This window comes from Alosa sapidissima, chromosome 18 (assembly GCF_018492685.1).
Source record: "Alosa sapidissima isolate fAloSap1 chromosome 18, fAloSap1.pri, whole genome shotgun sequence".
Classification (NCBI taxonomy): Eukaryota; Metazoa; Chordata; class Actinopteri; order Clupeiformes; family Clupeidae; genus Alosa; species Alosa sapidissima.
In genome coordinates this window covers 6,575,562-6,602,072 of record NC_055974.1, presented here as the reverse complement: position 1 = coordinate 6,602,072, position 26,511 = coordinate 6,575,562, and the positions used below count along the sequence as shown (strand labels likewise).

The 26,511-nt window shown below is 44.1% G+C and overlaps 1 protein-coding gene across 10 annotated transcripts; it reads left to right on the top strand.

The window, feature by feature from the left end:
- The first annotated feature begins 862 nt into the window (after nt 1-862).
- atxn2 (ataxin 2) lies at nt 863-26,030 on the top strand. 10 transcript variants are annotated; one of them, XM_042071027.1, is made up of 25 exons: nt 863-1,391; nt 3,551-3,584; nt 5,085-5,144; nt 5,502-5,573; nt 5,997-6,147; nt 7,223-7,237; nt 9,184-9,308; nt 11,145-11,236; nt 11,472-11,660; nt 12,349-12,512; nt 13,689-13,949; nt 15,241-15,420; nt 15,773-15,952; nt 17,041-17,148; nt 17,275-17,339; nt 17,534-17,898; nt 18,745-18,811; nt 19,172-19,318; nt 21,137-21,154; nt 21,814-21,880; nt 22,708-22,901; nt 23,487-23,613; nt 24,243-24,613; nt 24,987-25,161; nt 25,692-26,030. In XM_042071027.1, the coding sequence occupies exons 1-25, from the start codon at nt 1,276-1,278 to the stop codon at nt 25,718-25,720; spliced, it is 3,372 nt and encodes a 1,123-aa protein (XP_041926961.1). In that variant the 5' UTR covers nt 863-1,275; the 3' UTR covers nt 25,721-26,030. The 10 variants fall into 10 exon arrangements, with proteins under 10 accessions (XP_041926961.1, XP_041926960.1, XP_041926969.1 ...); XM_042071026.1 differs by having other exon boundaries at nt 21,814-21,886; XM_042071033.1 differs by lacking the exon at nt 863-1,391 and adding an exon at nt 2,612-2,637 and having other exon boundaries at nt 21,814-21,886.
- The last annotated feature ends 481 nt before the right edge of the window (nt 26,031-26,511 follow it).

The window sequence follows — 26,511 nt, the reverse complement described above, 5'->3', positions numbered from 1 at the left end:
TCCTTCAAACTATAACTATGCACATTACATAGGAGGAGAGAGGCCTATCAAAAATATTCACTAAGCGACTGCAAGTGATTTAATCTTAGAACTGTTATCTCACCTTTTCTAGGCCTACTACCTTCTCCATGTCAGTGGATGGCTCAAGGATATATTTTTGACCCTTTGATAGACTAGTTCATATAATAAATGCATATGACTTTTAGTAGGCCTGTTTTGATTTTTCAATTACTGATGCCACTGGTAGGTGTAAAATAGATATTCCTTAGGTAAGTTGTTGGACTGGTGTATGTTTACCATGGACTTCTCTGAAACAGTTATGCGTATCTGCATTTTGCAGTAATATTTATCCGCTCACGTTAGGGAAAACGTTACAGTAATCTCGTTTATGCTGTCGGTTTTATTCGTCGAAAATGACTTCACTCCGACAACGCCATGGATACAGATGGATGTCTTCCAAATGCAGATACGAGAATGGTTTCACCGAGGAGGCGTCTCCAGAGACGAAATTATTCATCAAAGGGACTTCTATGACAGATTGTTGGTTATAATGTATCAGAATTCATGTTAACTACAATAGAACTGCAACTGGCTACTACTTGCACCGGCTCACGTGGATGCCTCATTACAACCACTCGATTGTGAAGTCATCCTCTACTTCCTGTAAATAGTGCGTTTTTTCCCACATCCATGCTTAACAAATGCTAATTTAAGCAGTGCAAATTACATATGTAAAGAGTGTTTTAGTTTGTATATATATAGCTGATATTAAATAATACCCGTCTTCGTGTTGTCAATGAACGAAAGTATGCGATCCACAGTTTACACCGTAGTATTGTCTATATATCCATCCGCTATTTTTAGTCTCCTTTCAGACTATTTAGGTCCTTTCACTGTCAGCAAGGAATAGACCCCGTGTTAGCTGAAAATACAATTTCACGAAATTGTGTGAACATTTTATTTTAACATTTTTAGTTTGCTATTGAGTATACATGTTTTAAAGGTAGCGCTTCCTGTTTTCTAGCGGAGAAAGGAATTAATTGAGTTTAAGAAAAAAAAATAAAGTGAAGCTAACATTAGCAAGCCAGACTGTCGACCAGAACAGCTAGCAAGCTAGTTACGATTCATAGCAGCAGGGCTAACGACCAAACGAGCTGGCTGGTGTTTATAATTTTGTTAGCATAGGTTTTTCGAACAATATTTCATCATTGTGTATTTTGGTGTCTTATGTAAACATTAGAATACGTTTTACACGTTGTCGTTTATGGGATCATCATGTCAATGAAGCAGGCCGGTGGAAATCGTAAACCCGGCGGTAGCAGTAGCGGTGCTGCTGCGGCCTCTGGAGCTGGAGGGGGTGGAGGAGCTGGTGGACGACAAAGTCTTGGCAGGTAGGTTCGGCGACAAATATGTGATTATTTCCCCCCACCTTACACCTGTCTATGTTGACAGTATTGGATTTTGAGTTTTTGTAGTTAACCAAATACAATGTAATGAGTGACAGTACAATTACACGTACATTTGTTTTTAGAATTTAGAGAATATTCGGATATTGGCTAGGTCACGTCTGAGCGGCTAACGTTAATGTCCATCAGATGCCAATATGCAGCAGGCCGACAAATGCCTTTGTTAAGCAAGAGTTTGCACTGTTGATCCATGCAAACAATTAACGTAATGCTAACGTTAACCAACCTGGCGTTGACCTTAACGTTAGCTATATTCTGTTTATTCTATTTGCTTTATGCTCCTCAATATCGAAAAAGCTTGTGCATCTAGCTAGCTACGTAAACGCTAACAATTGTTGGCTAACGCTAGCATTTGGCAAGCTGAACGTTGTCGATGCAAAGTTATGTAGACGAAAGTTACCTATTCGTCTAACGAAAGAGTAACAAGGATGTAGGAATGTCCAGTGTCACATGCCATTTGAGAGCCTGACATGACAACTACCTGCTGAAGAATTGGGTTACCCTGTGATGGTCCTAGATCCTTGCTAATTAGCCGTCAATTGACAGGTCAGTTAGGTTTATGGCAAAACATTGAGCTATCTTGCTAGCTAAGCATTTGTTTTAGGGTCACCGTTATAGTTGTGCAGTTAGTTTAAGTTGGCTGGATAAATAACCCTGTGCCAGTGCCAGCGATTGTATTGATACTATTATTGTTATCGTAACGTTAGATTCATCCGTGCGGGGACCAAGTATTTGCCTGCAAGCACCGTCAATTTTGTTCAGCTAAGGAGTGCGTAACGAGATGGCCATGTCCCTTTGCTGTGAAGGCAAGCTCAGCTGGCAGGTTCATGTTGGTTAACTGTTAGCTATCGCTGGCTAGTCGGCCAAATTGAGTGGTATGGAAAGGAACTGCAGCTGCCCCCCTCCCCCTTATTACTGCATGAGCTCTTTTGACATTGTATGTATCTAACTGATTTTGATAGCACTCATATTGTCCAAGCCATTTATTTAGTCGCCATCACCAATGCTTCATTTGGGTCTTGTGATTTTTGGGCGAAATCATGCGATGTTGCGAGCTAGCGAGTGTCGAGCGCGCGCATGTGCATGTGAGTTCTGCAGGGGAAAGTCAAGCGAGGGCAACCTTGACGTTGCGAGGGTGCTTAAAATTGTGTCCTTGAATCATGACATTTGTGTAAGTAACGTGCTTGTAGTCTGTAGATTTTGATCTTTACCAGAGCGATGTTTAATGCGTCACGCAGTACGTGTAGCAAATTGAATACCCAGGAATTTAACCATGGACATGGCATGGCGTAGTGTAATGTTGCTAAGTTGGCTAACGCCAGTGCATTGCGCTGGCCAGCTACGTGGAATGAGTGTAAAAGACGAATTCAAGTTAATTATTAAGGCTAGTAGCAGGACAGGTATGTTGCAGCAGCCTACTACCCAGCATCCAGAACCGGCATATGTCGTGGGCGGCGGGCTATTTCGTTTGAGCAAAAGTATGCTTACCCATGAGCATCACTACAGTGACAAGAAAAGCGGCATTTGAGGATTGTTGTGTTGAGCAGTGGGTGTGTCTCCATGTGCTCAATCAACTTTGACCACTTCAGCCCGTCTGTTCACGTTTTGCCATCGGTAGCAGCCAAACTGGCAGACCCCAGAGGTCTCAGCATTCCAGCTACTGGTCCATAATGAAATGGTGCGCTGTAGATCAGCCGTCGCGACTGAAAAGCAGAGTCGGTCCTGCACCTGTGACATAGTTTGGTGGAGGGCTAGCAGGCTGTCAGAGGTGTTTAGTCGTTGGAAAGGTGACAGAATTGTCATTTCTAATGATGCTGTCAGACACAGCAATAAAAGCAAGGTTGTAGCCTATGTTAATGGACAGATGAAAATGTCTGGTTTGCAGTTCTGCGGCTCAGTGCCCTTGGCATAAATGGCAGTGGCAAGTAGGTTTAGCAGACATAATTGTGGTTTTTTACCCTGTGTTCTTTGTTGGTAGCCAGATCTGTTGGATTAGCTAATATCAATTGTATGTTGTATCTATAATTTTGATAATGGCTTTCTGTTCTAACATCTTTCACTTTTTTTTCATTGTTCTGCTACAGAGGACGAAACAGTTCCAAGGGCGCACCCACTGCTGTGAGTTTTTATTTGCCCATATTGATGTAAACAGTTGTTGAATTGTGTGCAACCTTTTGTGTTTGTCCAAGCTGACTTTACTGTGCCAGTCTTTTTTGGAGGCATAGTTTAGTAAGGCCCATTTCAGTTAATCAATAGGAAGATAGGCCTAATACAATTAGTATCAGATAATGATGGTGGGGTGATATGACCTCATTAGTTTCATAGTAATGTATTGTGTGTAGAGATGATTCAGCAACATTTGCATCAGCCTGTGGTTAAACAACAACCACAGCATCTTGACAACTACAACCAGGTTACCGTACGCATCATCTGATGTGGACAATTTGCTCCTTTGCATTAAGCCTTCATCTGTGATGCCACCTTCAAATGAAATGTCATAATTTAAGCAATGATGAAAATTGAATATAGCTCTTTAGAAGGTTGTCCTAATTCATTTAACCTGCCATCAGAGCTGATGAGTTAATGATATCTGGCAGGCCAAGATCCGAAGGCAATGTTTGCTTGCATTTGACAGGAAAAGATTGTTTGATTGGCAACCTTAATTAAATTTGATGTTTTCATTTGAAAAAGAAGAGTGCAAATGTGGATAAATAAAAATATCAACAACCGTTCACCAGAATTGGGGACTGTATGTAAGAGAACTCCCTGGTTAAAACCAGGTCCCAAACCTATGCCCTTAAGTAGAATTGATTGTACATCCCTTTAATTCCCTGATGGGCCTTATAGTCATTAAATGTAGGAATAACATAAACAAGAGCAGTCAAGTGACTGCAGACCCTTGCTCCTATTATTGGTCAGAAGTAAATATGTGCATCTTGATAGTCATGTAGGACAACCAACAGTATGTTGGCACTGTGTCCATCTATCAGGTTGTATGAAAAGTTTTACCCAACATTCAATGGCCTGGGCCTGTGGTAGGAAAGCCTTGGTCAATCAAGGTCATCATGGATAACTGACTTGAACCTCTTCTCATAGTTCAGTCATGCAGAATCATTTAACAAACATCCATCTGACTGACCTGACTTATGTGATCACCTGCAGATTACTTGCACGGACTTGTAATAAATCTGTGGAGTTCACCTCTCTTAAAATGCCCTTGTAAGGTTACTGAAGACTATAAAAATCAAGTTTTAAAAAAGGAAAAATCCAAACGTCACTATTGAAGCACAAGGAAATGGATGAGACATAGTGCTGACTGCAATGCGTTTGTTCTGTTTAACGTATTTCACCACAGTGTTTTTTGCAGTTTAGACAGTGTGTGTGCTAGGCATCTGTGGACTGCGCTGACCTTGTAATATTCTAAAACAAAAGTATGATTGAAGCAAGACATCATTAAAGCACTAAGAGATGTAAACACTACCTGTTAATGTCAGACACATTGCAATTGTCAGAGAGGTTTTATTTTTAAAAGAAAACATCTACGGCTGTAACATCAGAGCTTTTATGATTACAGAGACAACAACTCACACTACTTTTGCCCATTGGTTTCTTTTCCAGACTCCTTTCAATGGCGTTTATGCTAACACGAGAATGGTTCATATCCTGACGTCAGTTGTGGTAAGTGGCTATGAAATGGCTATGGCTACTGTACCCATCTTATCACACGTTGGCCAATTTCTCTCTGACGTCACCGTTTAACCTCGCAAACCTTTAGTTGACACGAAGAAGCCCTTACAAAACTCTCAGGTGTGATAATCCGATAACAGGAAACATTGGAAAACATGGAAATAGAAAAGCATGTCCCCCCCTTAGTCTAGCGGGTGACTGACATAGTATCTGTAATCAATCCACAAGGCTCAGTGGTCACTGAGACAGAAAACGCTAGATGAATAAATTCAGATTGGAATTCCAAATGTATTGCTGTATTCGTCTATATTTAAGCCTGATCGAGAATCTATCTCCTCTGATGCACAGGGAACCAAGTGTGAGCTGAAGGTCAGAAACGGTATTATTTATGACGGAATCTTCAAAACATATGGTCCAGAGGTGAGTCACAGAGCTGTTGGAGACACAAACATGTGCGCGCGGTGTGTGGTATGTCTTAATAACCCATCTGTAGACGGCGTTGGCATCACAGGCATCACTGCCCACGGCGCAGAATTGCAACCATATTGCACAACATTACAGCCATCAGTGGCGCTGGCTATAACAAGAATTACATCAGTTAGTTTTTGTTAATTCTGTCTTGTATTGGCAGACACCCATTGACCTGTCTTTCACTTTGTGATGCATTGGCACCAAGTGGATTCTGGCTCTTATTCATGCAAGCTTAATGTGCTGCACACTGATCATACACTTAGAGGACCGTGGAAGAGAGGGTGGTTAGTCTGTTAATGGGCATCTGGCCGTTGGTAGTGGACAGAGAGGCCTGTTTTGAATGTTTTTCATGACTTGGCTCTCTGGCCGCAGTGCGACCTGGTCCTGGACGCCGCCCACCGTAGGAGCCCCGAGCCCAGTGTCGGCCCCCGCAGGGAGGACATCGTCGAGAGCATCATCTTCAAGTCCTCCGACGTGGTGGTGGTCCACTTCAAGGACGTCGACCTCAACTTTGCGAAGAAAGGTGAGGTGGCCTCCACATGAACTTCCAGACCATTCTCATTCTCTATGTTCTCTCCAGCCTGTATACTTCCAGTCATATCCATTTTAGGTAAAGTGCCTCTCGGGCCATGTCCTCATTTTTGCCATCTTTATCTGTGAATATAATTGAGTTATGTAAGTCACTTTGGATAAAAGTGTCAGCCAAATATATATATATATATATAAGGAAAATTAAAATGAAATAAAAAATCCCTTTAGATGTTGGAGAAGACAGGAATGTGGCATCACATAACATGAAGTGAAGCCATGGAAACTCTTTCCAGACACACTTAGCAAAGGGAACACGGGGAGTAGGGCTCTTCCAATTCTTCACACATATGGATTTCTGAGATTAGATTGTTGGAGCCCTAAATGCAGTTCCTTATTGCTTGGCCTTCCAAGGACCCAGGGACAGACATAGAAGTCAGTGAAGGAGATTAGACTAGTGTTACAGTGGCAGTGTTTCCCATAGAATTTAATTCTATTTGTGGTGGTAGGTTTGCAGAATTAACTTGAATGCAAATGTTTTTAACAAATTAGCACAGCGGGGTTATGATGCTAACCAGATTTAAGCACAATTTAGCCTTCTATTCGTCCTCTATGCCTTGCAGGATTGTTTATGTTGTCTTTAAACATGCATGTAGGTTCGTTGAGAGACAGAGAAATGAGGAGAGGCTTTACAAAGGTGCACATAGCTCTACAATGAAATAATTCCATCCAATTGAAATAGTACAACCTGGAAAATCATTGTGTGGTGGTCAATGTTGATATTGTGGTGGGCCGCCACAAATAAGTCAATGTATGGGAAACACTGAGTGGGCAGTCCAGCCCTACTTCCTCTGTTGTAGTGATTTCTTGATTGCTCCACATATAGTGGCGTGGATAGATCAAGGCTCTTCTTCGTTCAGGACCACATTTTGAACATTACCAACATTATTTATTTTAAAACATGATTTAACACCCCACGTTTTACCAAATCCAGCCTTAGCCCAGGATGATGAGGTGACTGTCTTCCTCCAACTGACTCTTGTCTTTCACTGTCTTTTTCCAATCTGTAGTACCTTCAGAAACAGGTAATGCGGCCGTTTTCTCCTTATACAACTTCTGGCATTTGTTACATTCATTTGTTTAATTTACTGCAATATGTATAGCCTATATACATGTGGAAGGCCTACTTATGTTTACCAAACCCCTTTCCTAGAAGACTTTGCCTTTACATCTCATTTTTTTTGGAGTGTAAGAGCATACTCTTTGACCAAATATGATTACGGAATGGGAGGTTCCAACAACAGAGCAGTGACTGTGCTGGTTTTATTTAAAAAAAAAAAAACACTTGTTTCTTCAAACAAATGTTTCTTTTGCTGTGAAGTTTCACCAATTTCTCTTCTCACTGATGTATTTACACACACACACACACACACACACACACACACACACACACACACACACACACACACACACACACACACACACACACACACACACACACAAAACCTCTTTCCTAATGCAGCCAGAGATTCGTTCTGGCAAGTCTCACCAAATTCCGGCACAAAACAAACATTTTGAATTTGAGACTACAGTCCCTAAAAGCTTAACATATTCCTGACCTTTGAACCCCTACAAGGTTTCTTTTGTCTGTGAACACATGGCCATTTGCTGCTCTGTGCCCTACAGCACATTTGTATTTCCCTTTTTCATTTTCGTACGCCTCCTCGTTTTTTTTTTTCTGTCCAGTAGACACTAATTGTTCTCAGTTGGTGGGCACATGTGCTGTTTGAATTAGAATGTGATGATCTAATGTGATTTTTGCATGGTGTTCTGCCTCCCCTCCTCCTGACACCTAGACACTCTCCTGTTCCGCCTAATCCCTGCTGTGTTAGCCGTAGAACCGTGTCCACTGTGAACCTTGTTCTCCCTGACGTGCGTGCAGCCTGAACTTAGATGCAGTAGCGCTGGCATGCCATCAATGGTACCAGCAGTTGCTCTCGCGGGTAGCCAATTTTCTAGCTCTGTGTTGGACACCGGTGCTACCCCAATGGTGTTCGAAGAAGTACAGTCCCAATAACTTATCAGTAACTTTGCTGATCAGATCTGAGATTTATGGATCTCTGGCACAATTATCTGTGTGCATGGACCCATTATTCGGGACATTTTGTTAGTATGAAGGTTATTATGCAGAATATTAGGATTTTCTAAAAAGGTATATGAGAATCCTATTGGATTTCTAATGGTTAACTTCCCTGCAATATTAGGAGTTTCTCAAATAGAGAATTAATAGATAGTGCTAATGCTATCCTTTGGCTTAAATACCATATACAATCATGTAAGTTATATATTTTTTTATTTATCCACTATACAAGGAAGAGCAGACATGTCATTTTTGTTTTTATAAATGAGGCAGTATAGCTGTGAAGGAATAATCACACTGTAGTTTTTACATGGGCCTTTGTCATAGCGATGAATAAAAGTGTCCAGAAACCCCCAGGCTTCTGTGCCAGGCTGCAGTGCTGGTTCCTGTAAACATGCTCCTCCTGGTCACCTGATCTGCTTACCCATAATTCAGCTGGATCACAAGAGCGCTTTTCCACAGCTATGGCTTCATTTCAGCACTCCTTACTGTGGGTTTCCTCCTTTACCTTGGCATTCTGTTCTCATGTGTTCTGTGATCTTGGGGGTAATTGAAACGGTGAAGGCAGTTGGTATAGGTTGGCAGCTCAATATAAGCTTGTAGCCATCTGACAATCATGGAAAGGGGTACAATAAGGGGGTGGACAGAAACCTATTTTGTGTGTTTGTTTTGGCTTTATTATTAATGGTTTATTGGTATCTGTTTACGGTACATTAAACAAAAATGATTTGATGTTTCAATGTATTTCCCAAAACTGTGTCCGTCTGTGTTTTGTCTGTCACATTCGCATGTGTTTGTGTCTTCCCCCACACCCTCTGTGTCATGTCTCCTGTGTCCTGACCGTTTCCTGACGGAATAACCATTACGTCTATGCGTGTGTGTGTGTTGTAGATAACTTTACAGACTCGGCTGTGAGCGCACGGGTGAATGGCGAGCACAAAGAGAAAGATCTGGAGCCGTGGGATGGAGGAGAGCAGCATGCCTCAGACAGCCTGGAGTCTCTAGACACGGATCTGGTGAGACGGCCCACAATCTGTCATGTTCAAGCTAGGGCTGCCACTAACAGTTATTTACAGTGGTGATTAGTCTGTCGACTATTATCTCGAGTAATTGTTAATTGTGTGGTCTGTAAATTGTCAGGATGTTGTGGAGATTGTATTAGTATTTCCAAAGCCTAAGACAGGGATGTCAAAGTCATACATTAGAGGGCCAAAAAAACAAATTTGCACTTCAAAACAGTCAATGTTTAAAGTGCTAAGATTGTTCACAAAATTTTGTGAAAACATGCACATCAGAGTACTGCTTTACTAATGTAAAATATAATTAGGCCTACAATAGTTTCATTGTTTTTGCATTTGTTGCATGATGCTTGCATGAGAAATACTTCTCAAAACAACAGCAGTTATATGGGTGCCGTTGTTTTGGGATGTTTCCCTCATGCAAGCATCATACACTGATAGAATATTTATATGTTATTTAATTACATTTCATTTGAATGCCTGAATGTAAGGATTCAGGAGACACAATACCAGCTTGTGTGAATGGTAAATGGCGGATCAGATCATGCGTAAATCACTGATCTGGAGATCTTTAACTATCTTTAACTAAGACTAATTAATAGCTTTTGGCTGACTTTAATACTTAATGCCAAACAGTGTTTTATATAGTCTGTGCTCTGTTTTTTATGGAAGTTGCATAAATCCACATCATTCTATTAAATGTCGTTTCATAATTAGCCGTCCAATAGGTTGAAGCTTAGCTTTGCTACCAATGTGCACACGCATGCATTGAATAAACGCTCATACCACGACTTAATTCTATGCCTCTATGTTTGATGACACCAAATTAACAAGTATTTCCTACTAATTGCAGAAATGTTTGTTTTCTTTTTCTGTCCGCGGCTCCTTGACCAATTGCGCAGCAAATTATCAGATGATGGCCCGGGAATAATTTCACTCTGCACACCGTTGTCCACATTGCGGACCGCGGCCCATAGTTTGACAAATCGTGACCTGCATGCTGCCATATTGCGGCCTTTTTACGGTGTGTTTTAGCCGGGTTTTCGCGTGGAAGGCTCTGTAGAAATCTGGCACCCTATTCAACGAAGTTAAACTGAAAGAGCGTGCCGTTCAGACACCAGAATGAACGAGTTCACAGTAACGTTCATCAGGCAGTAGTAGCCTAATACAGTACGTTCAGTTCACGTTTGCGCAAAATACATATGAACGAGTGACTTTCGTTCAATGAACGCGTTCAGGCACAACACTGGGGAGGGGGGTAGCTGAAAGTTGACATCTGCCCTGACTGAATACTGATGAATAATGAAGCCGAGGCCCACTTGCGGCGCCGTAGTGAGTTCGTGGGCTACCGTTGCATTGTGGGGAATGGAGTATTGATGCGCAAAACAGCAGCCGGCGGCTGTGGCCTGCGGGCCGGTTCTAATACTAATCAAATATCATCCCGGGGGCCGTAGATAATTCATTTGCGGGCCGGGCCTTGACTTTGACATGTCTGGCCTAAGATAATATCCTGAAATATTAAAAGAATAGAATTTTGACACTTTTATTTTACATAGAAAATTGACTAAAACTGATTAATCGATTATAAAATAGGTTGTTGATTATGACCAAATAGACCACAGTTGACAGCTAATGGATTGATTACAGTCTCTGATTGTTTACAATATCTGCATGCCATGTTTTGTTGTTGTGTCTAAGGTGTTGACAGTTTGTTGGCTAAATGCTTACGTTTCCCGTAACGCAAGCTGGCTGATGTAATTCCAAATCCTCTGTAGATTCTTCCTGAGTGTCGCGTCATAAAGGTCTTGTCTGTTTTGTGCTCCGCTCCTATAGTCTAATGGCTGGGATCCTGATGACATGTTCAAGTATAACGAGGAAAACTACGGCGTCAAGTCCACTTATGACAGCAGCCTCTCTTCATACACGTAAGGATCTCTTGCGCTCTCTCTGTCTCTCTCTTGGTACCTTAATCACCTATACTGTAAATGTGATTGATTAAGCTGCATGGAGGCAATTAAATCAGTCATTACACAGCTGTCTGTACACTTCAGGGAATCTCCAAAAACACCGGTAAGCTAGCCACATTTAGAGCATATTCAGCTGCTTAATTGGGTCGATTTGAATGTGTCTTCCTGTGGCGTTTTCTCTTCGCTGTGGCAGAGTTCCTCTGGATCGGGACAACTCCGAGGAGTTCCTGAAGCGCGAGGCGCGGGCAGCCGCACTGGCGGACGAGATCGAGTCCAGTGCCGCCTACAAGGCCCGCGTGGCGCTAGAAAACGACGAGCGCACCGAGGAGGAGAAGTTCACCGCCGTGGTGCGGGGAGAGAGGGAGGGGCACACACTCAACAGGTCAGACACATGGTTTCAACTAACACACACGCACACACACACACAGATTTGCATCAAGATGGTTTAGCCATGGTACTTAAATGATGAGTGAACATGTTTGATATGTTTCCTCCGCTGCAGCCTCTTTAGATCCATTCATTTGCATTGATAAGTGGGAATTATTCACATTATCCTGAAACCACTGCACTTTCGAGTACTGTGATGTGCCTAAAGCCTTTGCACAGCACTGCACAGAGGTACGGCGTGCTGTCATAGCACCCAGCGGTGTCGTGGGAGTGCTCTGTGGCGGCATTAAGGGCTAGGAGTGGAAAATGCAAGCAGAGCCCCAGAGGTCATCCTTAATGTGCACTAATCAAAGGCTGTGAGGAAAACATGCAATTAACTGTGGTGGAGAAAACATTCATCACAAGGCGAGGAGCGCATTGCCTCCCGTTTTCTTTGTCTTGTTTTTTCTCAATGCATTCTCAGCACCCCTTTATCACATGAATAAAAAGATCTGTATACAAACAACAAAACATTTTTGAAAGACCTATTGCTCTAACTCCTTTATTTCAATTCTCCATTTATCACCAGTCTTGCTAGCATATTTTTAAAGTGTATTTTCACCTGAAGGTGTGTGCTGACTTTGCCCTGCTCTTCTCTCCATCTATTCCTTCTCGTCTCTCCATCTCTCTCTTCTCTCCACCAGAGAGAACAAGTACATTCCCCCCGGGCAGAGGAACCTGTCATGGGGCTCCGGGCGCCAGAACTCCCCCCGGCTGGCCCAGTGCAGCCCCAGCCCCCACACCCCTCGCTCCGCCCCCCACGACTACAACTCCCCACCCAACATGGACCAGCGCGTCGTCAACGGAGGTGAGTCGCTCGCGGGCAGCTCTCATTTGAACGCTGCCTTTGTGCCTATTTGAGTTTGGTATCAGAGAAGGTATAGCACATCTCAGGATTTGTCGCAGTTTTGATTATTAGTGTGCGTTAATGAGTCTGGTGAGATTGAAAATAATCTAGTCTATAATAATGATCAAATCAGCAATTAGTAAATTACGAAAATGAAATGATGACATTCATAGCTTGCCTTCTAATTATATATAATTATATTATATAGACAATCACACTACTGATATGATGAAACATTCCCTTATTCTGTTCTGAATGCGGTGATGTAGCACCTGTGATTTTAGCAGGTTGACAGTGAAGAGAAAACAAGTCTGATCTGTTGTCGTCTGCAGAGACAAGCAGCTTGCACAGGAATGTGTAAACTCTAGTTCAAAGGAGTTTTTTTTATTTTTTTTTGGAACGGAACACCAGGTGGCTGTCTACGTCTCCAGACTGTCCAATGCTCATAAACTATTCATTTGGGTTTTGTGCATTTTTTTTTTTTTCTTCCTTCTCTGGGATGACAACAGAAGTCTTAGTTGTAATCAAGTGTTACATTCTGTTTTCTTTCATCAAGTCAACGTCTCCCTATTTTTTCCTCTCCCCATTCTCCTGTCATCTGTCTGCTCTGCCTCTCCCTCTCCCCCCCTCTCCCTCTCCTCCTCTCTCCCTCTCCCCCCTCTCCTCCTCTCTCCCTCTCCCCCCCCCCCCCCCTCTCCCTCTCCCTCTCCTCCTCTCTCCCTCTCCCCCCCCCCCCCCTCTCCCTCTCCCTCTCCTCCTCTCTCCCTCTCCCTCTCCTCCTCTCTCCCTCTCCCTCTCCTCCTCTGGATTCTAATCCAGTGCTAAACTCTGGGTGTGCCAACCGCAAACCGAAAAAGATGATGTTGGTAACATTAAATGGACGACTGAAATATTGAAGAAACGAAAGAATCGAGGCAGTCCTGAATATAATTTTAGAAAGCCTTTATTAAATACTGGCTACATGCCTACGGGTTTGGACTTACTCAGGGCCTTTTTTTTAGTCCCTTTTGATTGCCTCCCATCAGGTCCTTTCCTCCCTTTGTTGTCTTTCTTTCTTTTTCTTTCTCTTTCCCTTTCTTTCCTTCTCTGACTCGTCTCCATGGTTTCCCCCTCTTACTCTCATTCTTTCCCTACCAGGTGGCCATCCCTGGCCGTCCCGCTGCCAGTCTCCCTCCTCCCGCCCGCCCTCTCGCTACCAGTCGGGCGCCGGCGCCTCCGTGGCGGCCGCTGCCGCCGCCTCCTCCTCCTCCTCCTCCTCCTCCTCTTCATCCTCCCTGCCCCCCAGGGCGGCCACCCCCACCAGGCCTAACTCCAGACCCCTCTCCAGGCCCTCGCGGCCCCAGTCTCACCCCTCGCCCGCCCCCATCTCCACTCTGCCCAAACGCATGGCCTCCGAAGGTACCCGCTCCCCAACCCCTGGCACAGGGGAGGGCAGGCCTGGCGCACGTTGGTCCTGGGGTGTGTGTGTGTGTGTGTGTGTGTGGGAGGCGTCTTGGTTTGGCCTCAGCTGCGTGTGTGTGCGGAGACGCCTCCGGCTTATGCTTCCAAAAGCAGCCGCTGTCCAACAGCAGAGGAGTTTGACACTGACACATGCACCTCACCCCAACCCCCTCTCCACCTCCTGAGGTTCTGATCTTGCCACCACTGCAGCACTGTTATCAAAGCAATGCTAGTCTTCTATATCCTCATACACAATACATTTGTATCTTTATCTTCTACATATACATTTACTTGCAACATTCACAACAGGCATTATCAGGGTTTTTATCCTTACTGCACAGATAAAGATACATTTGTATGATGTCGCCAGCTCCTCCTTCTTCCCATTGGGTTACAGGAAGAAACCAATAAAGGCAATATATCCTCTGGGAATGGTGAGATAAAGTACTTATTCAGAGATCTGCCCCTCAGATTTGAATTGGTTCACGGCTTTCACCATCTGGTGTATTTGTCACGTAGGCACAGGTCTTAGAGCGGAGGTGCCATAGCCCCAGTGCACTGACCTCAAACGACCCTGCTGTTGTGACTAGCGCCTGGGCTTGCCCCCTTGTGGGCCAGATAACATTTCACTGTCTCACATGGAGCCCTTGCATTCGTCCTGTCTTATTGATTTTTGGGCTGTCTGTGTCTCTTCCCTGGTGTGCACTTTGGTGTGTCTCTCCTGCACTTTTAGCATACAAATCACACAGAGGGTAAACCAATATCTGGATTACTACTATTTGTGATTTCTTGGTGGGCGTGTTCGCTGCCGTTCAGAATGTGTCCTCCATTGATTTGAAAATAGTTTTTTAATCGGGGTAGAATTTGGAGATGCTGGAGGCTGTAGATAGATGATTAATTCACTGTTGAGATACCGCATAGCAAGTAAGACTAATTGGCTCTTCGCATTTATTATGTAAAAGTGTACTCACATTATTTCGACATACCATTGGAATAGCAGTACGAGTGCACACCTGTCACTGTTCAAATGGGCACACCAACAAGCCACTACGCTGGGCGGTGTGAACAACCAAGTAACATGTGGTCACAGCTACTAACACTTTTTTTTAAACATTTTTGCCTTGGACGTCTCAGGCCAGACGTCTTTTTCACTGTGGCACGCGACCGGGGGACTGCACTGCTGCCACAACGGGTGACCGTGTGAGCTAAGGACAAACCTAACATGCGCAATGTGTGTCATCCTCCACAGGTCCTCCCAGGATGTCGCCTAAATCCCAGCGCACTCCCCGGACGCGCGTTTCCATTTGCCGTGGCGGAGGTCCTCCGGGAGGGGACTTCCTTTCCCACAGTGCACCTGGGGAGGTGTCCGCTCCTCCAGCTGCCCGTAGTAGCCCCTCTGGTGGCACCTGGTCTTCCGTGGTCAGTGGAGGTAGGTGGTAGCACATATCAGATCATTTCTGTGTTACTATCGTTACTATGTAAGGGACAACTGCTGCCGAGGAGTCCCGAATACAGGATTAATTTGATTTTTAACTTGATTTTTTTTTTTTCCCCGATGATGTTATTCCGCTTACTGTATCTCTAGTTGCCACTACTTCACATTGGCAATATGCATGTATTTATAGCACACAAAGGAAACATGCAGTTCAGTTAAAAAAAAAAAAAGTATACATAATAATAAGTATTTTGTAAATTGTTATTGCACATTTAATAGTGTTGTGTTATAACCATATTACCATCATTGTAGCCAGATACAGTTCTGTAATGTTTTTTTCCAACAGCGCACAGACCCCGATCTCCACGGCAGAACAGCCTGGGTGGGGCGTCTCCCAGCTCCTCTGCAGTGTCCTCTCCACAGACTGGCACTGCCCCTGTCGACTCTGTAGCCACCCCCATGGCGGCTGGATCGCCCATCGCCGCTAGCCCCGCCTCCAACCTGGCCGCCACGCCTTCAGCGGAGGGTAACTCCCACTTGCCTCAACCTCTCTGTTGCATCTAAAATCTGTCTGCGTTTCCATATCCGGATGGATGAGTGTTTGTTGTGGAGGAGTATTTCACAAAGGCAGAATTAGGAAATCCAAGAAAAGTGATGATAAAGTGAGGCTTGACATAGCGTTGTCTGGTCATCCTAGCTCAACACGTTTCATTAACACCAATCCAGGATGAGTAGGAGCGACTATGTCAAGCCAGGTATAAGTAATTCAGGATATGTGTGCGTTTTCGCTTGTTCTCCAAAGAACCCACACTTGAATTAAAAAAATTGCAGAAAATAGTCATTCGCACAAAGTGAACAACCGCTTTTGATATAGACCAACAATGAAGTAAAGTTTTTCTTTTTTGAATGGGCAAACACCCTGCGTAAAACGACAGTAGCCATGGTGGACCAACTGAATGCAAACATAGGTATGCACCCACATGTGAGTGCTTCCTTATCTCGGCACGCGATGTGATTAAGAAAACGTTTGCCACTGCAAAGATGCACACAGTATGACCATATATACCTTTATATTGTCTTTATAACCGAATTCATTGAAGACGCCTTCGAAAAAATGCCACTCCATTTCCAATCAACTACTACAGTAGGCTATTCATCAAACGTCTATCAACAAAAGAAGCAAACAAAGAGTATGTTAATAATTACCATAATTAAAATGATAACCATATGGTATAAGGCAGACAATCTGTTGAGTTTTGCGAGTAAATACATTAAGGAAATGGTATATAAATGGAATAAAGCTCTTAAGTTCACATGGAGGTCGGATTTGAATGGCAGTCGGCTGAACCAATGAGACAACATAATTAACATTAGAATGAACTAAGCCTGGTCGGGACCAGGTTAGGTGCAGAGAATATATCCCCATGGTAACTTATGTGCCATCTCTTTTGTGAAACCAAGTTAAGGCTAAATTCATCCAGGATAACCAAAAAATCCCAGCTTAATCCCTTGTCTAGGTTTTGTGAAATACCCCTTAGGTCTGCTTGTTTTGTACACTCTCGTTTGGTACACTCATGAACTGTTTGTTCTGTATTGGTCACTCTGTGTCTTTAGCCAAAGAGCCGCGGGTGCAAGAGGCCAGGCAGAACTCTCCTACCGCCAACAAGGAGAACGTTAAACCTGTGGAGTCTTCTCCCAGCATGACCAGAACGGTCAGCAAAGGTGTGTCCATCTAGACGCCGTCCCTGTTCCCTTCTCATATCACTGATTGCTGGTTGCGTTTCATTAGTGGCCCAGAGACCACACTGAGTTTCATTAATGTTATGTTTTGTTTTGTTGTTTTCCTAGGGTCCATGGGTCCCGACCACAGAAAGCAAATAGACAATCTAAAGAAATTTAGTGTAGATTTCAGGGTAAGTTTGAAATGTTCGATACAGTGTTTTCTGACCCATAAGTCAACATTATATGCATATTGGAATTAAATAGATTCTAAACAGGGGTTAATGTGCTCATGGAGATTAAATGCAGTCCATTTTTACGTTTAGTCTGAGTCTTTGTCTTTTCTCCTACTGCGCTCTGTGTCCTCATCTCCTGTCTCTGCCCACAGTTGCAGTCGAGTTCAAACCCAGATCCAGTCTTCGAGTCCAAGGCCGGCCCCGGGGACAAGCCCAAGGAGCTTCCGCTGGACAAGGGCCCAGCCGACTCCTCCTCCGCCGGCTCCAAAGCAGACGAGACCTCCACGACCCCCGTCGCTGCCACCACCGCCACGAGCCCCAACATGAGCGCGACAGGAGGCAAGACGGGCGGCGCACCCTCCCCATCTCCCTCCGCGGCCGCCGCCGGTCCGGAACAGAAGAGGAGCCCAGACGTGACGTCACAGGGGGTGCAGACGTCAACCCCGGTGTCCGGCGGGGGTGCAGCCAAACCGGACACCAAGGATGACAAGGAGGAGAAGAAAGACCCAATGGCCGAGTGAGTGAAAGGGGGCAATAGAGACGCGAGGCAGGGGCCAATAGAGACGTAAGGCAGGGGGCAATAGAGACGCGAGGCAGGGGGCAATAGAGACGCGCGGCAGGGGGCAATAGAGACGCGCGGCAGGGGGCAATAGAGACGCGCGGCAGGGGGCAATAGAGACGCGCGGCAGGAGGCAATAGAGACGCGAGGCAGGGGCCAATAGAGACGCGAGGCAGGAGGCAATAGAGACGCGAGGCAGGGGGCAATAGAGACGCGAGGCAGGGGGCAATAGAGACGTGAGGCAGGAGGTGGGAGAAGTGTGAAGAGATGACTCTGCAACAGTGTCAGGAGGAGAAGTGGCATGAATGGATGTCATTAAGAGGGAGACCGTGAGAAAGACACCCGCTTTGGTAGCAGTTTAATTAATGTCTGATTTGTACTGATCACTGCGCCGGGATTAGTGTGTGCTTCACCTCACTGTGTGTTCACTGTGTGCTGAGTGTGTTTCACTAATTCACGGATTGGGATAAATGCAGAGACCAAATATCCCTCACGGGATCAAAAGAATATATATACTTACTTATACTTACTTACTTTTGACACCCGATGGAAACTAGTGCCTGTTGTATGTTATAATTCAGGTATACTGGTATGTACTTTTGACACCTGATGGCAAAAGCATACCTTTTGTTGTGTAGTTTTTTTTTTAATTGTAAGAACTTTTAAAAGGCTCTTTGTTGGTTGTGTTGTTCTAAACCAGTACTTCTTCCTGAGTAAGCTAATATCTTTGACTCATTGGCTTTACTTTCCGGCTCTCTGTTATTAATCTGTTCAATAATCTGTTTTGTTCATGTTTTGCCACAGAAATGTAAGAAAGTCCACCCTGAACCCCAACGCCAAGGAGTTCAATCCGCGAGCATTCTGCACACCAGTAAGCCACCCTGTTCTCATTCTCCTGATTAACCCTAATTAGTGTCACGCGTGTGTCACCACACATTCTCACATGAGCTTAATTAGTTGGTGCATTCATCAGAGATTGATTGACATGCCTCGTGAAGCACTACTGTATAGTAGTGTATTACTCTGTAGATTTCTTACAAATAAAGCTGCTTATTATGTCTTGGCACAAGTGGAAAGTCAAGTTTAGCTTTTCCTCTCTAATGTTCTTGCTTTGCTATTCCACTGTAATGGTTTTCTTTGCCGTTCCTCTGTAATGGTTTTCTTTGCTTTTTCCACTGTGATGTTCTTGCTTTGCATTTCCTCTGTAATGTTCCTGCTTGCCTCTCCCCAGCCTAAGCCGGCCACTCCAACCCTGCCTCGGCCCCAGGGCCAGCCCAGCCCCTCCATCGTGGTGCAGCAGCCGCCAGCGGCGATGTACGGTCAGCCCGTGTGCTTCCCCCAGATGTACCCGCTCACGCCAGTCAGCCCTGGAGTCCAGGTGAGCACCGGCCACTCAGTTACTCTCTCTCTTTCTCATCGTCTCTCTGCCCGTCTCTTTCTCTCTCTCTCGCTCTCTCTCTCTCTCTCTCTCTCTCTCTCTCTCTCGCTCTCTCTCTCTCTCCCCTTCCAAGCATAAACTCAAAAACGCATCCACGCAAATGCACACATAATCTCCCTTTCTGTCAGTCTTTTTAAGTCCATATCTTCATTGCATGCACATTCCCTTTTCCTGACTTGCACTCATATTTATTTATTTATTTTTTCGTTTTTTATTTATTTTTGTGTCCATCCGTCTATACGCAAGGAGCCATCAGCTTTAGTCCGACTCATGTCATGGTTTAGTGTGCATCTTGTGATCTTCTGTTCTCCTCCATCACTTCGCATGCACTGACCCTGAGACTGAACCTCATCTCGTACAGCTCTAACTCCCCCTGGCCTCTAATGAATGCATGTGGTTGACCTGTTGTCCTGCTACCCTAATGTGCATGCTCACCTTTGCATGGAAGAAACCAGTCCTTCAGATGAATGTGAGAAGGCTTCAGACAAAATGCACTTAAGAGACAGAATATGTAAAACGTCTCATGATTAACTGCCAAGAATATGTTAACAAGCCCAGGGCAAATGATCTATGTAGGATCTTGTAAGGATCTTTACAGATACAATGACTAAGTGGACATATTAACAAGCTCAGGTTCTTCTCCTCAAAATAATGGTGTTTTTGAGTTAATAGGCACAGTGTTCCATGTGTCCGTCTGTGTTTCCAAAGACTCCAATTCACCAATTGTTTGTGGGTGAAAACTTGATATGAACAAAAAAGGAATCCTGTCTTGTGTATTACGGGATTACAACAATTTTACACAATTTTACAATTTTAGATCATTCTGAACGTTGTTTGCAGGGATGGCAGGATCAAGTTTGGGTGTTTGTTTGCAGTTAATCTTTTAGTAAATGAAAGGTCCAAAGATTCTTTAACTCAACTCATCAGTTTGTTAATTCAACTCCACTGACCCTATCTTTAGGGAAAAGCTATTTGTTAGCATGAAATAAAGTAAATTACACTAGTCATGGCTTTTCTTTCATTCCCATTTATCATCATTATTAATCAACATACACCCTTTTTGAGTCTGGCTTCATTTCAGAGTTAAGTGCAACATTAAATGCCTAACAGCTATGCATTTATGCTCTCCAATAACAAGCAAGTGGCCAAGCTCTTGACTACAATGCCTTGAAATGTAAGATGTCTCAATTCAGCCTGTAAGTCTTGATCAGTTTATATATTATAACTTTGTGTCAGTGACCCGTACAGTGTCAGTAGTAATATTGCATAGTGAGTAGCAGTGTCTATCGGCTGCCTCCAAATGGCCACTTGACCATTCCACCATCCCCTCTCTATTCTGTGTTCGGCAATAGATGACTCAGAAAATGGGGCGAATGTCCAATACCTTTATTTGTGTTCAGGGAAAACCAAAGCACATCTCTGAAATCTGACATGAGCTTTGCTTCTCCCTAAGGAGAGGAATGTGATGCTTGGTCGGCACGAGTTGCTACCAAAGCCAGAAGTGTCCAAACCAGTTTAGTTCCATAACCACGCCATCCATTTTCCCATCATGAGTCATATCTCTGAGTCAGTATATTGGTTGATGGTATGCCATTTTTGTTTGATTTTACAGGGTAATTTGTCCTGCATTGTTGCTGTAAGAAATAGTTGGTGATCCAACATCAGTCACTATTGTATTTTTTTACGTTTTTTTTTGTAAGTGAGACGATCTAAAGACTGGTTCTTTTTTTTTCTCCCCCCCCTCTCTCTCTCCAATAGAAAAGCATTATCTGGAAGGTTTGTGCCATTCTAAGCTTTTTTCCCTTTTTTCTTGGAAAGATGTACAGTATGATCTATGATTGTTTAGCCAGCCCCAACAGATGTTGGTTTCCCTATTTCTTATTGCAATGACCTAATCTGATGGTTAAATTTGTTCATTTTCTTTTACGTTTTGCTTTTCTGAATTTCAGTTTTACTAGTGGTTTCAGTTTTACTATTAAAAAGCTTTACTAAATTTAGTTTTATTAGTCGTTTCAGTTTTACTATTAAATATTTTTCTGTTGCAAAGATCATTAGTTTAGCTGGACCTTGAAGTTGTTTTCTAATGTATGACACAATGCGAATGTGAATAGGGTGCAATATTTCTACAGGACGCTTTCTGTTTGTCCAACAGACAAATCCACCCAAATAACAAATGACACTTAAAACACCATTATGCTTTGTGAATTTTGCATCCTTCAAATGACCTTTCATATTTGAGTGGTGATCATAATGATTTTGAATAAGAAAAACATTACAAAACATTTGAAGAACATTATAGCATGCTGTCTAAGATGTTATGCAATGACTGACTGATTGATCCATATCGGCAGTGTAAACTATGTTTCCGGAAGCGAAGCTGAGCCGAATGTGTGTGTTATTAGGTAGTTAATGGTTCCATCTGCCCCCCTCTCCAGCCTCCAGCCATGTACCATGTGCAGATGCCTCATATGACGGTGAGCCAGTCCAAGCCCTACAGACCAGGTAAAGGTGAGAATGCTTACTAATACTGCACATAACACATTCCCATTCTCTCGCTCTCTTTCTCTTGCTCTTTCTCTCTCTTTCTCTTTCTCTCTCTCTCTCGCTCGCTCTGTCGCTCTCATTTCACTAATCGCTTGCTGCAGTGCCAGTGAGTGTGTGTGTGTGTGTGTGTGTGTGTGTGTGTGTGTGTGTGTGTGTGCTTATTTGAAAGCAATACCCTGCTGCTGGAAAATGCTTCATGGCACGTGATTGGCTGTCTGCTTAAGGCGGCATGAGAACTATGGGAAAATCGTTATATCATCACTTCATTAACTGGCACTTAACATAATGCGGCTGGCTTATTACATTTATTTAGGGATTATTTAATAATCAGCTAAAAGAGCACTTGAAAGGGCCAGAAGAGGTGTTGCCATATTATTATTTTAACAAGAACTATTTTGCAAACCATCATCAGTTTACTTACTGCGGATACACCTCCATTTCATTGTCCGTAAGAAGTCATGATAAATACACTTGAAGGCCTGTGTTAGTTCTTGAGCATTTAGAGGTTCTGAGGGCTGGGCCAAACCCAGAGTCTATGGTACAGCAGGTCCTATAGTAGGCCTTGCGGCATCTAACGCGAAAATAGGCCATCAGTGCTGCTTCAACTATGCCACATCTGCTATCAGCCTCTAGACCTGTATTTGCCTCTGCTCACAATCATCTCTGAAAACCATAGATAATGATAACCATAGATAAAAAAAAAAAAAGTCAAAATCCAACTTGTTTAATGGTTCACACATTGTTCTCGTGACTCAACCCTCTCCTTCCTCCTCTCCCCCCTGCAGTGCCCAACATGCCTCAGCAGAGGCCTGAACAGCACCACCCTCAGGGCACGTCGGCCATGATGCACCCCGCCACGGCTGCTGGGCCTCCTATCGTAGCACCCAGCCCAGCGTACTCGACCCAGTACTTCACCTGTAGCCCCCAGCAGTTCACCAGCCAGCAACTGGTGCAGCAGATGCCACACTACCAGTCACAGGTACCAGAGCCGCACCTGGCCTAGCTGGAACGCTACCTGTGTATGTGTACATGCATGTATACACAAAACCTGTATGTGTTCACATACAGTATGTTTATGGAAGCCCGTTTACGCCACTTGGGGGTGGGTGGATTATGAGATACTGAGTCAAAATGTTTAAATATTGAGTCAGAACTTTGAGAATACCCACTGTGACTGATGTGTTTTGCTGATTTTGGCACTTAACTGGAAGACTACTTCCACATCTGATAATGTTGTGGGTTATTCTGATGTTATGGTTTATGTTGAGAAGTGTTTCAGATGTGATCAGTCATGCCAGTGCTAATTTGGAAACCGTGTGGAGGCATTTATTTCTCTGTTGCTTCCCAAGGGTGCATCAGTAGCAGTGTTCTGTTAGAGTTGATGTGGGAGGTCGTAGCATCTCGGCCCTCGCGTTCTATTTGTATGGAAGCATTGCTCTGCAAGACGCAGTGGAAAGTGGGTGTTGCAGGCTTGCAAGAATTGTTAGCTAAGCAGCTACTTAGTTAACATATCAGGAAATGTGATTTTCCTTTTGCCACTCTTTGGAATTGTGTGTATGTGCAGGCTCAGCATGTGTTCAGTCCGGTGATGCAGGGCAGCGCCAGGATGATCACACCCAACGCACATGGCCAGCCTACTCTGGTGTCCTCCTCGGCCACACAATACGGCGAGCAGACGCACACTATGTATGGTAAGACCTTCACTTTGTTTATATCACTATCGGGACACACACACAAATAAACACTCAAGCACATGGGAGGGATGGGGGAATCTACATTTGTTTTGGTAAATTGTTCAGTATGGCAATGCATTAGATTAGAAACAGTATCGGAAAGTGATTTCTGCCCGTGCCATATTTTGTCCCTTTTACGTGAATGTGTTACTTAATATTCATTTATATACAAACCAAGACAGCGGATTCCTAAAGGAACGCAATCACCCATCCCTAAATTATCTCTGTACCACAAATGACCTTGTACAGTGACTCGAAGAGCTGTAAACAGTGTTGTAAGGCTGCGTGTACAAAACCGCTTGGGGCTCCAGTGGAAATTTGATTTCGCACTGAGAATTCTCGGTTTAACTGTTGATGTGCCGAGTGAGTGGGAAATAGGGCACCCACCAGCCCAGCACCAAACTCCGAGCACGGTAAACACAATCGGATATTTTCGGCAGTAAAAACTCCCAGTAAGAACCAAACCAGATTTTGTTCAAATCTACACACGTATGGCTACTGAATCCTCTGTCCACCAGATGGCATTATGCAGCTTTGTTGATGAGGGCTACTTCACCCTTACATTTTTTAATGGTTTGCTCCTCCAGTGTCAGCCGCCCCGATTCACCAGCAGTACCCACACCCAAGCGCCACGTTGCACCCTCACCCGCAGCACCCCCAGCCCTCTGCCACGCCCACGGGACAGGCCCAGCAGGGCGGGCAGCACGGGGGCAACCACCCGGCGCCCAGCCCTGTGCAGCACCCTCCGCACCAGGCCCAGCAGGCCACCCTGCACCTGGGCAACTCGCCCCAGCAGCAGATGTACTCGGCCCTGGCGCCCACCCCGCCCTCCATGACCCCGGGGCCCAACCCGCAGTCCCCCCAGGCCAGCTTCCCCTCGGCCCAGCAGGCCGTCTACCTCCACCCTCAGCAGGTGCAGCACGGCTACAACCCCTCGCACATGGCTCATGTGCAGCAGGTACGGCCAACACTCACACCACTGGGACTCTTTCTTACCAGTACCATTGGTCACCATCATAACTGAGCTTTTTACGCTTGTGTGTTTGTGTGTGTTTGTTTTGTTTGTGTCAGCACACATAGGATTGAGGGTCTGCAGACTTCCGATTGCTCTTGTTGTGACCGAGTTAACATAACAGCTTCAGAAATAAGCGGATCTGATTTACTACATAGTACCAAAAGTTCTTGATGGTCCTGACAATGTTGTGTTCTGATCATTTTAAAAGATGTTCTATGCCAGGATCCAAGAGTTTAGGAAGGTGTTTTGGGTCTGATGGCTGTGCAGTAACGGTCATCTCTCCTCTCTCTCTCTCTTTCTCTCTTGTCCTGTTAAGGCTCACATGCAGTCTGGTATGGTGCCCTCGCACCACGCGACGCCATCACATCCCCACATGATGCTGATGGCCACGCAGCCCCCCGGCGGGCCCCAGCCCCAGCTTCCCCAGAGCGCCCTCAACCCCATCCCAGTGTCCTCCACAACACACTTCTCTTACATGGCACACGCCCCAGGTACGCTCATGGATTAACCAAAAATGACAATGTAACCACAACAACACAGTGTCCTAACATTATGGGGAAGGTTTCAAAAACATGGATTAAGCTTAGACTCCGGCTTATGAAAGTAAAAGTAAGTAAGAAAGTAAAAGTCCTACCGTGCATTGGCCCTACCTGTGCACCTAAAACAGATGATTCCACTACTGATCTGCCTGACTCTGAGCAGTTGCACTAAAGCAGCTGCTTTAGTGAATGGTTGGAACAAATATGTGGTAAGACTTTTACTTTATGAAGCTGGACTTTCACAACTCTGCTTATACTAAATGAGAACCTTAATGGAAAATATCTGAAATGTTAGTGTTGGAATAGGCTCAATCCATGTATAGGAAACTAGCCCTATGTGTATATCTGAGTATAACTTACCAGTGTGGGTACTGTGTTCATATGGCCTTCAGTGTTAGCTCTTTAATGGACCTCAATTTTGAACTTCTATTATGTTTATTTTTTTAAATCTAATTTTGTCTTTTTTTTTTCTTTGTCTGTAGTGCAACCCCACCATCAGCAGCAGCTATAGTGGAGGATGCCTGGCGTGTTACACCCGTTTATCCCAGAAACCAACCCATTCACCCCAGACACCCTCCCCCCAGCCCCCGCCCCTGATCCTTACTTGCCCTGAACCAAGGGGCAGTCACTAAACCCACATCATTTTGCCCTATCCCCCTCTCTTCCCAGTAATCAAAGAATACTAACAGGTAAAAGACGTGTTGAACAGAGTTTTTAACAAAAAAGTTTTAACGAGAATGGACCCTTCCTAGACGATTTAAAAAAAAAAAGAAATGGTGCAATGCATCTTGCAGTTGGCAGGGGGCGCTAACTGCAAAACCTGAATCAGCATGCCAAGAGCGAAGACCGAGAGTAAAACTGGAACTTGCGTTTCCGTCTGCACCTTGAAACTTACAACTCTTCCAATGTATACACAGTATTAACATTACTGTTAACTGCTGCTGCTATCGCTGCGTTCAAGACTTGGGGTTAAATTACCAACAATAAGATATCTGACTAAATAAATATGAAACATGTTGTAATTTAACAAAAGAGAAGCTTCCTGTAACAAACAGATTTGGCAGAAACAGGGGGATTATTTAAGAATTATGATGGCAAGCCCCGATTCACTTGACCGTTGCATAACTGTTAAGTTTAAAAAAAAATGAAAACTTTTACTTTGTAGATAATATAAATGAATAAAAAATTAAGAAAAAAATACAAAAACATTAAAAAAGATTTAAAAACTGAATTATTGTGTGGACAACATTTGTTTCACTCTACTCTATATTTTTCTCTTGTATATTGATAACATTTAGAAAT